The 13,655-nt window shown below is 41.6% G+C and overlaps 1 protein-coding gene across 2 annotated transcripts in view; it reads right to left on the bottom strand.

Moving 5' to 3' along the window:
- SWAP70 (SWAP switching B-cell complex 70kDa subunit) overlaps positions 1–10,632 on the bottom strand; it is a 126,415-nt gene extending 115,783 nt beyond the window's left edge. Inside the window, exon 1 of one of the 2 annotated variants that reach the window (XM_006873001.1) lies at positions 10,434–10,632. In XM_006873001.1, coding sequence (XP_006873063.1) covers positions 10,434–10,532 — 99 coding nt within the window. In that variant the 5' untranslated portion in view covers positions 10,533–10,632. The remainder of the gene's footprint in view (positions 1–10,433) is intronic. The other variant, XM_006873000.1, reaches the window with a different exon arrangement.
- Between the last annotated feature and the right edge of the window lie 3,023 nt (positions 10,633–13,655).

Below are 13,655 nucleotides of genomic sequence, written 5' to 3'. Positions count from 1 at the left end.
CACAATAAAAACCTTAAAAAAAAAAAAAAAACATTTGCCTCATCTAAAACCTCGTGGTAGTATGTGATGAAACATTCTTGTAAACTTGTTACAAAGCGTCAATGATTTGGGAAGATGCTCTCTTGATTTTTATTAAAAATCTGATAGTAGCTCTGACCTCAAAATAATTTTGTCCCATGGCTCAAAAAGTATCCTTTTTTTTTTAAGATACCCTATAGACACTAAGACAAGTGTATTGCTGAGAGAATTTGTCTGTAGCCATCAACTAATTGCAGAGACACGCATAAACATGCTTTGTTTGTAATAAAGCCGTGCATGTAATGAGCTGGAATCCTAATAGCAACACATTTTCATTCTTGTAGAATGCCTTATCTAATGGTGGCTTGTTCTCAAAATTTAAACTCTTTGAAGGCAAAGATTCACATTGTTTCCCTCCTGACCCACCCCACCCCATCACCACCTCACCCCGTCACCTTTTCACTGCTATAGGCGCCCTGGTGTCTCAGTGGGTTAAGTGTTGGGTTGCTAACTGCAAGGCCATGGAAGAGATGAAGCTGTCTATTCCCATTAAGATTTACAGTCTCAGAAACTGTAAGGAGCTGTTCTACTCTTTCCTATATGGTCTCTATGAGTAGGACTGAATTCAGTGGCTGTGAGTTTGATTTGGTGGGTTTCACTGCCATCTCACCCTTAGCATGACGAACTCATTACACATTTAATGAATGTATCCGTTCATTGTGTCGAAAGTTGTTAGGATAATTCAAAACGACAAACGATAAAAATATCTTAGAATACACATACAGCAACAACATTTTTACTCCTTGTTTTGTACATATAATTTGTTATTTAATATACGAAATTATATGGCATTCCCTTCAAGGAGATATTAACACTTTAGAACCTAATTTCATGAAATTAGCACAGTACCCTACACAGTATATATAAAAAAGGATATTGTGTCAACAATGAATGAATGACAAATTAAGGGAAAAACTCTACTCCAGTAGATCAGTAAACATCAAACTTCAGAATCAAATACCAAAAAGAAAAAAACTAAATAGAAATTTTAAAATATTTTCCACTAGCAATATAACAGAACTGAATTACCACCAACATTTTTCACTTAGGAAGACAAGGGAGAAATAAGGGAGAGACAAAACACAATTGCACAGTTACATTATTAACATCTTGACGGTGAAAGCTGTGTGTTGGGTTTTAATATTTCTTGCCAAGTCTGCTGTTAAGAATCCTCTGAACACTTTCCAATATGCAGTCACACAAATATGTTACTGTACCAAATATTTTTTTTAAAAAAAACTTTTAGCAGAGTGCAACAAAACTAATAAAACATGGGGGAGCCATTAAGGCAAGCAATCAAGTCCCTTCAAGATAAACCCCCCTCCAAGACTGAAACTCAAAGGGAAAATACATGAGCAGGCATGTAAGCTTGCTGGCGACCACATCAGTATACTGGTGAGTGAAAGAGGGGGAAAGGCAGCAATGAAGATATGGACTGAGTTCAACCACATTCCATAGACTCCTGTCAACCTGGAGATAAGAGAGAGAAGAGGAAGGGCAGGTTGGTCTGAAGTGTGAGACATGGGAACTCCTGAGCCCATGGACAAGGACATAGCCACGGAGGGCTAGAGCTGAGAATGAAGCATCCAGTTGATATAAAGTGAGGGGAGATACACAAGAACACCCAAACTTGTAGATAGTACCCATTTGACCTACCTTCGACGGCTTGATGACCAGAACTCAACTAGAGGAAGATAAAAAATGTTGATAAAGGAAAACAAGTGTAAATTGCTACAATTTGAGGAACTTATTCTATAATTATGAATGTAGCAGCTCAAAATACCAACTGAGAAGGAAGGAATCTTCATATCAAGGATCATTCCCATCCCCTCTGTACAAAGGCTGATAAGGACAGGCAACTTAGACATTGGCTACCTAAAATGGGTTGGAAGTGGGGGGGGGGGAGGGGGGCGGAGCAAATAAAGGCATGAAGTGACTGGCTTATAAGTTTTCAAGAGGGAATTTAGTTTCAGAAAGTAGAACCCTCACTGAATAGTTTTCATCTTGTCTAGACTGGTAAAAGGAGATGGGGATAAGATACTAATGATTCAATAGTGAGTAACTGTTATTATGACTAATTGCGACTGTCACACTGTAAAGGTAGAAGTTCTGTAACAAAAAGGAAGAGTAGTTAATCTTACAGTCCAGGAACAGAGGACCCTAGGACCATCAAGAGACAAGAGCAGGAGCAGAATGTGGGACCCCACCCAGAGAAGCAATGACACCAGAGATGGAGACAGAGATGAGGACATAGATAGAGCAGCTGAGGACTATAGTCTCCTGGACAGAGAAAGGCTGTGTGCTGACGGCCAGGAGGCAGGCTTGCAGAGTGTGCCCTTTGATTGTTTAAGTAATTATATATTCCTGAGTGTTTTTGTGTATATTCAAAAAAACAGGGAATAGAAGCAAATACTGTTGAATAATGATGCATGGAAGGGATTGTAACCATTAGAATGAAACGAAATACGATAGGATGAGTGTAAAACCGATGTTCTGCCATGTAAACTATCACTCAATTCACACAAAAACTTAAAAAAAAAAAGTAATAGAACATCTCATTTGTACCACCAATGACAAATTGTTAAATGCCATTGAGTAAACTCCAATTTATAGCAATCCTATATAGTTTCCCAGGTTGTACATCTTTGCAGGAGCAGAAAGTCTCATCTTTCTCCTATGGAGCAGCTGTTGGGCTTGAACTACTATTCTTGAGGTTTATGATAAGTTCAGTACTGGTGTGGTGATGTGGGTTGATGCACACTAGACTGCAATGTGAGTCTGAACCACAAGGTTGGCAGTTCAAGCTCACCAGCCACTCCTCAGACACCCTATACAGAGTCGCTATGTGTCAGAAATGATGGCACTTAAAAACAACAACTTATCATATGGAGTCACCATGCACCCCCAATGGCAAGACAGAAAATGAAAAAATGTACTGGCTCAAAAGTTTGAAAAGCTTAGTATTAGACTTAGCTTGAGTCCTGGAATGGCACTAAAGTATAAGCACTGGACCACAAGGTTGGTTCGAGCTGCAAGTCTGGTAATTCAAAATCATCAGCTGCTCCTCAGAAACCCTAACTGCTTCTCAATTACTGTGACTTTGAGCAAGGTCAGTGGTTGAAATTCACAAGCTACTCATTGAAAACCCTAAACAGAGTCGCTATGGGTGGGAATCAATTTGACAGCACTTAATTAACAATAACGTTCTTTTCTTAAGTTCTTTAAAATATGAATGATGGTTGAAAACAAAAATTGTCTGATAGAGTTTTCAGGTATGTCTCAAATTAAGAAACATGACAACTACAACATACAGAAAAGGTAAAAGGACTTATATGGTAATAAGGTTTCTACATTCCTTTTAATGGTAAAATATTAATTCTAAGTAGATTTTTTAAAGTTCGGTATGCATATTATTACCTTTAGAACAACCACTAAAACTATCACAGAAATAAAGTAAAAAATTCAATATTGAATAGAATACTAAATATATTCAAATAATTCAAAGGAACAAAAAACAAATGAATGAATAAAATGGTAGTCATAAATCCAACAATATTAGTAATTATATTAAATGTAAATGGTCTTAAAAAAAAAAAAAAGATCCAACTATGTGGCGCTATGGGCTAATGGAATCCACTCCACAGTACTTAACAACAACAACAACACATGCTATTTATGGAGTCCTGGTATGGCGCTGTGTGTTAATGTGCTGGACTGCAAGGTCCTTTGAACTGCAAGGTCAGTAGTTTAAGCTCACCAGCTGCACCTGGGAAACCCTATACAGGGTCGCTATGGGTTGGAACCAACTCGAGGCCCCTTAACAACAGGAACACATGTTATCTACAAGAACCAAAACCAAACACACACCCTTGCTGTCAAGTCAATTCTGACTCAGAACCACCCTACAGGGGAGAGCAGAATGGCTGTAAGTCTTTCTGAGGCTGTAAATCTTTACTGAAGCACATTGCTTCACCTTTCTACCAAGGAGTAGTAGTAGCCAGCTGGTGGGTTTAAGCAACTGACCTTTTGATCAGCAGCCCAACAGTTAACCCACTGAGCTACCAGGACTCTTAGCTATAAGAAACCCACTTTAAATACAATAATTGGTATAGGTAAGTTAAAAGTAAAAAGTATTGCAGTTCTATTCAAAATCACCAAAAACTGGAAATAGCACAAATGTTCTTTGAGCATGAATGGAGAAACTATAGCACATTCATATACTGGACTCTTATTTAGCATTTAAAAGAAAAGAATTACTGATACATGAAACAACAGGAATGAATCTCTAAGACATCATGCTGAGTAAAAGAAGCCAGTCTCACTTCACCAAGGAAGAGATGCCAACAAACATATGAAGAAATGTTCCTGATTACTAGCCATTAGAGAGATGCAAATCAAAACAAAAATGCAGCCAGAGAACCCCTTGCAGTGGCAAGATTTTCCTCCTCAGCCCGCCACCATGGATGGTACCCCCCCAAGCCGGCTGGGGATGCCTCGCATATGAGCCCCGGGCATCTCCTGCCACAGGGCACCTTTCGTCAGAAGAAAGATGAGTGATGAAATTGAAGATGCTTGGAGTCAACTAGTCCAATGGACCAATGGAGAAAGTGAACATCAGTCACAACAACTGAGACCAGCAGAATTAGATGGTGCCTGGTGGCTATGACTACCAGCTCCTCTGAAAAAGATCACATTAAATGTCCCAAATACAGTGGGACAAAACACAGAACAAACTTCAAAATTATTTTTTTAAAAAAGATCAATTACCCTTCAGGTCTTAAATGGAACTCACCCTTGTGGCCCAATTTTCAACTAAGCAGTAGATATGTATATAGGGGAGACAGCACTACTAAGGTATGCTCACTATAGATTGGTCAGTTATTCAATATTAAAAGAGCAACATTTACCTAAGGACAAAGTTGAGAAAGGATGGGGAGGAGGATGGGATGTAAATAAGAACTACAGGGAGGAAGTAGTATAACTGTTGTTGCCTGAGGGGGACTGCAATTATTGAGGTGAAAGCAAATGATTTGTGGAATGTAAAACTGATGATCTTCTCGGTAAACTTTCACTCAGTTCACAATAAAAAGTTAAATAAATAAATAAAAACAACAATGAGATATCATCTCACGCCAACAATAACAGCAAAGATCAAAAAAGTAGAGGACAAATAAGTGCTGGCAAGGATGTAGAGAGACTGGGACACTCCTTGCATTGCTGGTGAGATTGTAAAATGGTCCAGCCTCTCTGGAAAGCAATATGGCACTTCCTCAGAAGGCTGGAAATAGAAATACCTTATGATCCAGCTATTCTTCTACTTGGTATTTACCCACAAGAAATATGAGCCATAATATGAGTAGATATATGCACACCAATGTTCATAGCAGCACTATTTACAATAGCAAAAAGACAAAGACAGCCTAAGTGGCCAGCAATTGAAGAATGGATAAACAAACTGTGGTACATACACACAATGGAATATTATGCTACCCTGAAGAACAAGAAGGAAGCTGTAAGCCACCACATAACATGTATGAACCTTGAGGACATTATGTTGAAATAAATGAAATTAGTCAGTCACAAAAGGAGAAATACTGTATAGGACCACTATTGTAAAAGACTAAGAAAAAGAACCCATACTAAAAGGAGAATGGGGATTCTTTGCTGGTTACTGGGATATGGGGGGTATGGTGAAGGACAGAAGGGAAGATGGAGCACAGGGTAGGGAATAGACACGGGATAGTTTGAGTGCTGGGGAGGGGGGCAATACACAAGAAGAGAGAGGGGGATGGGAGAACAGTTAGGCAGGTTTGCATGGGCTAAGTGGGACAGAGGTAAATAATGATGTATGCACAACCTTAGAACAACAAGGCTCTGGGATACAGGGATTGAGGCATGGTTTGAATGGGTAAAAGGGGAGATAATGTTAAGATGCTTGGCAATCTTTTGAATCTTGGTTTCCCTTGCATACCATTATAAAATAGACACTTGAAGGGGAGAGAAAGGAATAGCCAGAAATATCACCATAGAAAGCTTGTAAATCCATCTTTTGCCTATAACTGCTTGAAATACCTAAAATGGGGCTAGAATTTGCCCAGTGAAGAAGGCTTTCTGCAAAGCCTCTGCATTGCATAAGACCAGAGGTAGAATCCTGAACCCCATCCAAAATCTTCTGAGGTGAGAAATTTCCACTTGAAAGGACAAGAAGACCAGCCTGGAGCGACTAGAAGAACAGAAGATACTTCTTGAAAGACCAACATGAAAAATAAAAAAACAATAATGGCAGTCTGACTGACTACTACAAGAACAAGCAAGTTGCTCACCCAGGAGACATCAAGGCAAGTGGACAGGTCCCCTCAGGGCAAACCCCCTTCCAAGACTAAGACTCAAAGGGAATACACGAGCAGACATGCGCTCTGACTGGTGAACATGTTGGTTACCGATAAGGGGAAGTGATGGAAACACAGCAATGAAGCTGTGAGGTTAAGTCCTACCAAGTTCAATAGACTCCTATGAACCCAGGAGGAGACCTGATTGGCCAGCAGTATGGCAAGACCTGGGGACTCCTGGGTCCAGAGTCAGTGACATAGCCACAGAGGACTAGAGTGGAGAGTGAAGTGTCCAGCTGGTAAGATGTGAGAGCATATGCACAAGAACACCAACACTAGCAAATAATACCCACTTCACCTGGCTTCAATGGCTGGATGATCAGAACTCAACTAGAAGAAGAAAGAGGAAAAAAAGAACAATCTGATACAATTTGATGAACCTGACCTACACCTATGGATGCAGTAGCTCAAAAGAGGGAACAAATCTTTACAGCGAAGATCATTCCCACCCCTTGGTACACAGGGTAGACAGGAATGGGAAATTTGGACACTGGGTACCCAAAATGGGGAGGGCTACAAAGGCAAGAAGTGACTGGCTTACAAGCTTTCAAGAGGGAGCCTAGATCCAGAGGGCATGGAGGAAGGTAGAATCTCCAATGAGTAGTATCCAATCTGTCCAGGCAGGGCTGATGAAAGGAGATGCGGATAGGTCTCTTGTGATACAATAGTGAATAATTGTTATCAGGACTGATTATGAGGGTTGGAAATGTAAAGGTGGACGTTTTGTAGCAAAAGGAGGGGAGTGGTTGACTTTTCAGTCCAGGATCAGAGGCCCCTGGGACCATAAAGGGAGAAGAGCAGAGTGTGAGACCCTACCCAGAGAAACACTGACGCCAAAGATGGAGGTAGAGATGATGATGTGGAAAGATGGAGCGGCTGGGAACCCTAGACCCAGAGAGGGAGAGGGACTGTGTGTTGACGACCGAGGGGCAGGCTTGTGGGATATATCCTTTGGTTGGTTGATGATGCACAGAGGGGATTGTAACTATGGCAATGAAATGATATACAATAGGATGAATGTAAAGCTAATGTTCTCCCATGTAAACTATCACATAATTCACAATAAAACATTTTAAAAAAAGAAGCCAGTCTCAAAAGTTTATATAGGAGGTAAGTCAAAGTATTGCTACTAGGGTTGTAGCTCATATGTGTGCACGGGTTTATTCCAAACAAAATGTGTTCAAACATGTCTCTGTAATCAAAGGATGACTGCAGACAAGTTCTCATAATAATACATTGTCTTCATCTCCTTAGGATGCCCTCTAAGAAAAAGGATATTAAAAAACAGATCCTGCACAAGATCAGCTAGCTCAAAGAGCTGATTTTTTCATCAGTCTTTTAAACAAGATCAAAGTTAATGAAGATAATTTTATGGAATGAATCATTAACTGGAGATAAGTCTTGGATTTATAAATACAATCCAGAGAATAAGGTCCACTCAAAATAGTCACTTCATAGGAGATCTGCTGAGCCAATTAAATTCAAAGCAGAGAAGCAACTCAGAAGGTTATGGCAACTGTCTTTTGAGACCCCAAAATCCCAAATAGATTTTCTTGAAACAAACAGGACAATTAAGAAGGCTTATTATGAAGAAGTTTTAAGAAAAGTGAAAGTTGCATTAGTGAGAAAAAGGCCAGGAAAGCTGAACTAAGGAATTTTTTGCCCCCCATCATGACAACAATGCATCTGCTCTTTCTTCCATGGTAACAAAGGCTATCCTAGAATTTTGTTGATCTACCTTACGCCATCCTGTGGGTTAATGTGCTAGACTGCAAAGTCAGTTTGAACTGCAAGGTAGGCGATTCAAGCCTATCAGCCACTCCTCAGAAACCCGATGCAGGGTCGCTACGGGTTGGAACCGACTTGACAGCAACAACAACAACAACAAAGCCACTCTACAGCCCTGATCTTGACCCTTCAAACTTCTTTTTGCTCCCCAAACTCAAAGAACCTTTCAAAGAAACACGATTTGAGCTCCTTGAGGATGACAAAACTGACATTTTTAAATGATGTACATCCAAGAGTGTAGAATTCTTCAGGGAAGGGTTAGAGTCTAGTTAGAAACACCACCTTCAGAAGTGTGCATACCTAGATAAACGATATGTTGAGAAATAATAGCTTCACATGTTGACATTTTTATTTTTGTTTAATAAAGGTTTCTATGAGTTTATACCAATACTTTTTGACTTATTCTCATAATATATAATTCCATTTGTATAACATTCTAGAAAAAGCAAAACTATTGGGGCTAAGGAATCCTGGTATGGTGCTGTAGGATAAGCACTGGACCACAGGTTGGTATGAACTGAAAGATCAGTGGTTCAAACTCACCAGCCTTTCCTTCAAAACCCTATACAGGGTTGCTATAAGTCAGACACCACTCAATTTAATTTAACAGAACATAAAGACTAAGAACAGGTCACTAATTGGCAGCAATTAAGGGTAAAGGGGGGATGTAACTACAAAGGACAACATGATGGAGCTTTTTGGGGTGTTGGGACCTTTCTGTATCCTGATTGTCAGGTAATTATATGACTCTATACATGGACTGGTGCTTTAGGATAAGCACTGGACCACTAACCACAAGGTGGATGGTTCAAACTCACCAGCCACTCCTAGAAACCCTACACAGGGTCACTGAGTCGAAACCAACTCCCAGGCAAATTAACATCAAGAACATACATGGGTAAAGCACCTAAGTGGTACAAACAATTCAGCACCTGCACTACTAAAAAACGCTAGTGGTTTGAACCCACCCAGAGGCATCTGGGAAGACAGCCTTGGCAATCTTCCAACAGACCAGCCGTGAAAACCCTATGGCGTGCGTGCAGTTCTACTCTACAGCGCATGGATTCTCCATGAGTCTGAACAGACTCTACCGAAACTGGTTTATTTTTTTTTGGATATACATGGATTATGTGTTAAAATTCAAAACTGTACACCTAAAAATTCAAATTTATTGTATATTAATTTTTAAATGTAAAATAAAAATTAAAGGAATGATCTGTGTACCCTTCCAGCTGGGAAAAAAAGGGGGAGGGGGAGGAAAGGAATGCTAAATCCCACTGGCATAAAAAACAGTAAGCACAAGGGTCCCTTGATTAGTGCACAAAATCTACAAAGCAAATTCGATTTCAAAAATTACTTTCCAGAAGAGGTTTAAAAAAATCAGACATTCGGATCCAAAATGCCTATGAACTACTCCTCTTGTCTATTTCCTTATCTTATGCTTTCAAGAAGTGGCCAATTTCTCCTGGCGAAGTGCCATTTTCTCTGTTTAAGGTTACCCGATTTACAATGAAACCTTTATTTAGATCTAATACGCTCACTGAGTGCTGGGGTCCTTGGCGGCCACACTAAAGACTGGGCAATAGCAGCAGCTTTTGCAAGGTGCCAGACAGATCAGTGCTCCCCACCCGGAACTAAGGTCTCTGGGGGACCAGCACACCCTTCAGTTCCAGACCTTGAAGACTCTAGGCGGGAAGGTTTGCACAAGTCAGGAAACGTTCCCACCGCCCAAGTCCTCCTAAGGTCGGGTCTAGAACATTTCTTCCTGTGCTGAATGCCCCAGCGCCTAGGATACTGCGAGACATTTTGAGGTCTTGATGGAGGGTGTGGGCTATAGAAGGTTCTGTCCTGGGACCTTCCTACGGCACATCCCTCCCCCTCCCAGCGCAAGGAGGAAACTGCTTAAGGTTCTGTAGGGGAGCTTCCCACCTCAATCTTCATGTGCAAAAGTTTTGGGGAGCCCCCCAGCCTACATGAAACCTGGCTTGCCCTTCAAAGGACCCCACTTCTCTCCTCTCCCCACTCAAGGCGGGCCCTAAGGGGACTAAGACCCTGGTCCGAAAACAAGAGGAAGGCAAAAAATGCCAAATCCGAATCTACCCCTCCGCCCGGGGCAGGCGGCCCGACTGCGTTCTGGCCAGTCCCGCCCGCCAGCCAGACCCAGCTGGGAGCGCCCACCTTGAGCTGAGACTTGGAGACTTTGCCGCTGCGATCCAGGTCCAGCGCCGTGAAGGCGTGCCAGATGGCCTTGAGCAGCTCGTCCTTCAAGCTCCCCATGGCAGCCACTACGAGGTCCAAACAGCTCTCCTGCCCCGCCAGACCCTAGGCGCCAGTGACGCCCCTCGCCACTGCCGCTCCGCCCGCCGCACCGTCACCTGATCCAGACAGGCCCCACCCCTCCGGGCCCCGCCCCCTCAGCGCTTGCCGGGGTCCCCAGCACCCTGTGTAGCGGCTCCGCCCCTGGATCGGCCCACTCCAACGAGTAGGAATGTCCTGCGCCCTGTCTCATCTAGGACTGTGAATACCACCCTAAACCCCGCATGCACCCCAAACTAGCGCCCACATCCCGAGGGAAAACGCAAAGAACTAGGGGAGCTGGAGCCCGTGCCCTGTCCCGAACACTAAGTCGGTGTCTGAGGAGACTCGTCAAGACCTCGAAAAGTCCCCGGGCAGGGTCACAAATGCTAGAGCGGTACTCCCCAGTAGGGGAGAATGTGCAGATGAGGGAAGGCAAGGAAAAGCCTTAGAGGGAGGCTGGTTCATTCATTCAGCAAATGTTTCTTGATTCCTATTTAGTAGTGGACTCTGAATGCAGTCAAGATTTAAGGTGGTTGTATAACCACCAACTATTAAGGGTCAGTTCACAGCTTAGGAAGGGTATGATCCGGGTAATGCTGCTGTTTCGGAGCTTACATAATAAGAGGTCCCCAAGGACCCCAGCATAGCACTCCACCCATCTTACTCATCAAAATGGGTGGGATGTTTTAAAAAACACTTATACAAGCATCCTCCACATTGTGTTAGAGGGCTTCAAACCATTTGTGGAAATTTTCATAATCTTTCAATTCCATTTTTCCATGAACATTTTGAAGCCCCCTCGTGTATGTTTCATTAATATTGGTTGACAATGGTTACTTAAGCTCTTTAGACCTCAAATTCTCCATATATAAAATAAGCATGATTGAACCAGATACTCTAGGAAAATTCTTCCAGTACTGGCATTCTAGAATAATAATTACTGTTATCAAACTCCAATCTGATTAAGTCATCAGGCATGGTGCCTCTCATCTCCAAACCAAGACTGAATCTGGACAATAGTTAGAGAACAAATACAGAGAGTTTTCAAAAGGAGGTGACTCTCGGTTAAAGTTTTGTTTTATGTATTTTTTATGTTCCTCGGTGCTATGTATGTACCTGGACTCCTGGTGTGACGCTGTGGGATAAACACTGTTCTGCGAACCACAGAGTTGGTGGTTCAAACCCACCAGGTGCTCCTCAGAAACCCTGTACAGGGTCGCTATGAGTCAGAACTGACTTGGGGGCACTTACAACAACAAACATGTATGCACCATATTGTTGTTGTACCTTATTAAGAAAGGGAAAAATCATGATACTGTTGTTGTTGAGTGCCATCAAGTCTTTCCAAATCATAGTGACTCTATACAGAATTTTGGAGGCTGTACATTTTTGGGGAAGCAAAAAGTCTTATCTTTCTCCTTCAAATTGGCTGCTGGGCTCAAACCAATGACCTTGTGGTCCACAGTCCAGCGCCACCACACTCCAAAAATCATAAGGAAGGGGAATTTGGGATTGAGCAGAGAAAGAAAAGCTGCTACAATAAGCATGAGATCAAATGGTGTGGCAGACAAAGGATAGCCCAACTGGAGGAAAAGGAGAATAACAAAAGGGACCCTCAGTCTCTCACAGTGAGGGTGCTGGAGTATCCATTTCACTTAACCACCATATCTCACAACTTGTCTTGCTCGGTCAGAATCCAGTTTCTATTTTTTATCTTCCTCTGCTCCAACCCAAGTTTGCCAGTCAGCAAAAATGTATGGTTTCAACCTCTAATTTCTTCATGCTGACTCAGCTTTCCCTTGGTAGGGAAAAAAAGGAACCCCCCCCCCCCCGAATTCTCAAGGTTCAGCTTAACCACCAGATTATACTCCTTCTTCTCTCTGGGTTTCTGGAAACACTAAACAGATATTTCAAAGGCTTTTTTTTTTTATGTCACATGGCCAGGAAATCCTGGACTTTCAAATTTCCTCTCTTCCACAATCTCCATTCTCACAATCCAAACAAATTTTAAAACATTAAATCCACCAACCAGTCCTTGGAAACTCTATATACAGGGTCTCTATGATTTGGACAGCATTTAACAACATTATAGAAAAGAGTTATACTTTCAAATCTAACAGATTACATTAGTCTCTGTTGTAGCATAACCAATTACTCCAAAATGTAGCAGCTTAAAACAATAATAAACATTGTCTCATATTTTTGGTAGACAGGAATTTAGAAGCTGTTTAGCTCATAGTTCTGTCTTGAGGCCTGTCAGGTGATTGCAATCAAGGTGTATCACAGTAGTAATCTGAAAGCTTGCCTGGAGCTGGAGGATTCACTTCCAAGATGGTTCTCACCTATGTAATTAATAGTGGTTATTCCTGTACAGGGTCACTATGAGTCAGAACCGACTCCACGGCACATAACAACAACAACAATAACATTCACTGAAGGCCTCAGTTCCTCCCCATGTGATCCTACCCACAAACTACTTGAGTGTCTTCAACAAAATAGTAGTTGGCTTTTTCCCAGAGCTACTGATCCAAAGAAGAGAAAGGTGAAAGCTACAGTATCTTTTATAATCTAACCTCAAAAATCACACACCATCAAGGGAACAGCTTAAATGTCCATCAATAGATTAATGAATAAATAAAATGTGCTGCATACATACAATGACATATCACTCAGCCATAAAAGAAATAAACATGTGAAACATACATACCACAACATGATGAGCCTTAAAAACATGCTGAGTGAACTAAGTCAGCTACAAAAGGACAAATATTATATGATTCCACTTATATGAACCATCTAGGATAGGAAAGTATATAGAGAGACCAAAGTTTATTAGTGGTTACCAGGGGTGGGTGGGAAAAGAGGGCTCACTGCTTAGTGTATTCCATGGTGGTACTGTTTCTCTGATCAAATCCTGTTACTGACATTGCTGATATTGTAAAAAGAAATCTGAAACACAGCACTGATTCTGGACAGGGAATGAGCTGAAGCTAAAATGGCCTCAAATGAAGGCTTACAAGACAGTGAGGGAATCATTTTAAAGGTGGGAAAAAAGGTGACCGCTGTTTCACAATGACAGACACTTCGGCAAAACTGTTGCCT

The sequence above is a fragment of the Chrysochloris asiatica genome, unplaced genomic scaffold (assembly GCF_000296735.1).
Source record: "Chrysochloris asiatica unplaced genomic scaffold, ChrAsi1.0 scaffold00219, whole genome shotgun sequence".
In the NCBI taxonomy this organism is placed as follows: domain Eukaryota; kingdom Metazoa; phylum Chordata; class Mammalia; order Afrosoricida; family Chrysochloridae; genus Chrysochloris; species Chrysochloris asiatica.
The sequence above is the reverse complement of the archived record's forward strand: the minus strand, read 5'-3'. Positions and strand labels throughout refer to the sequence as shown.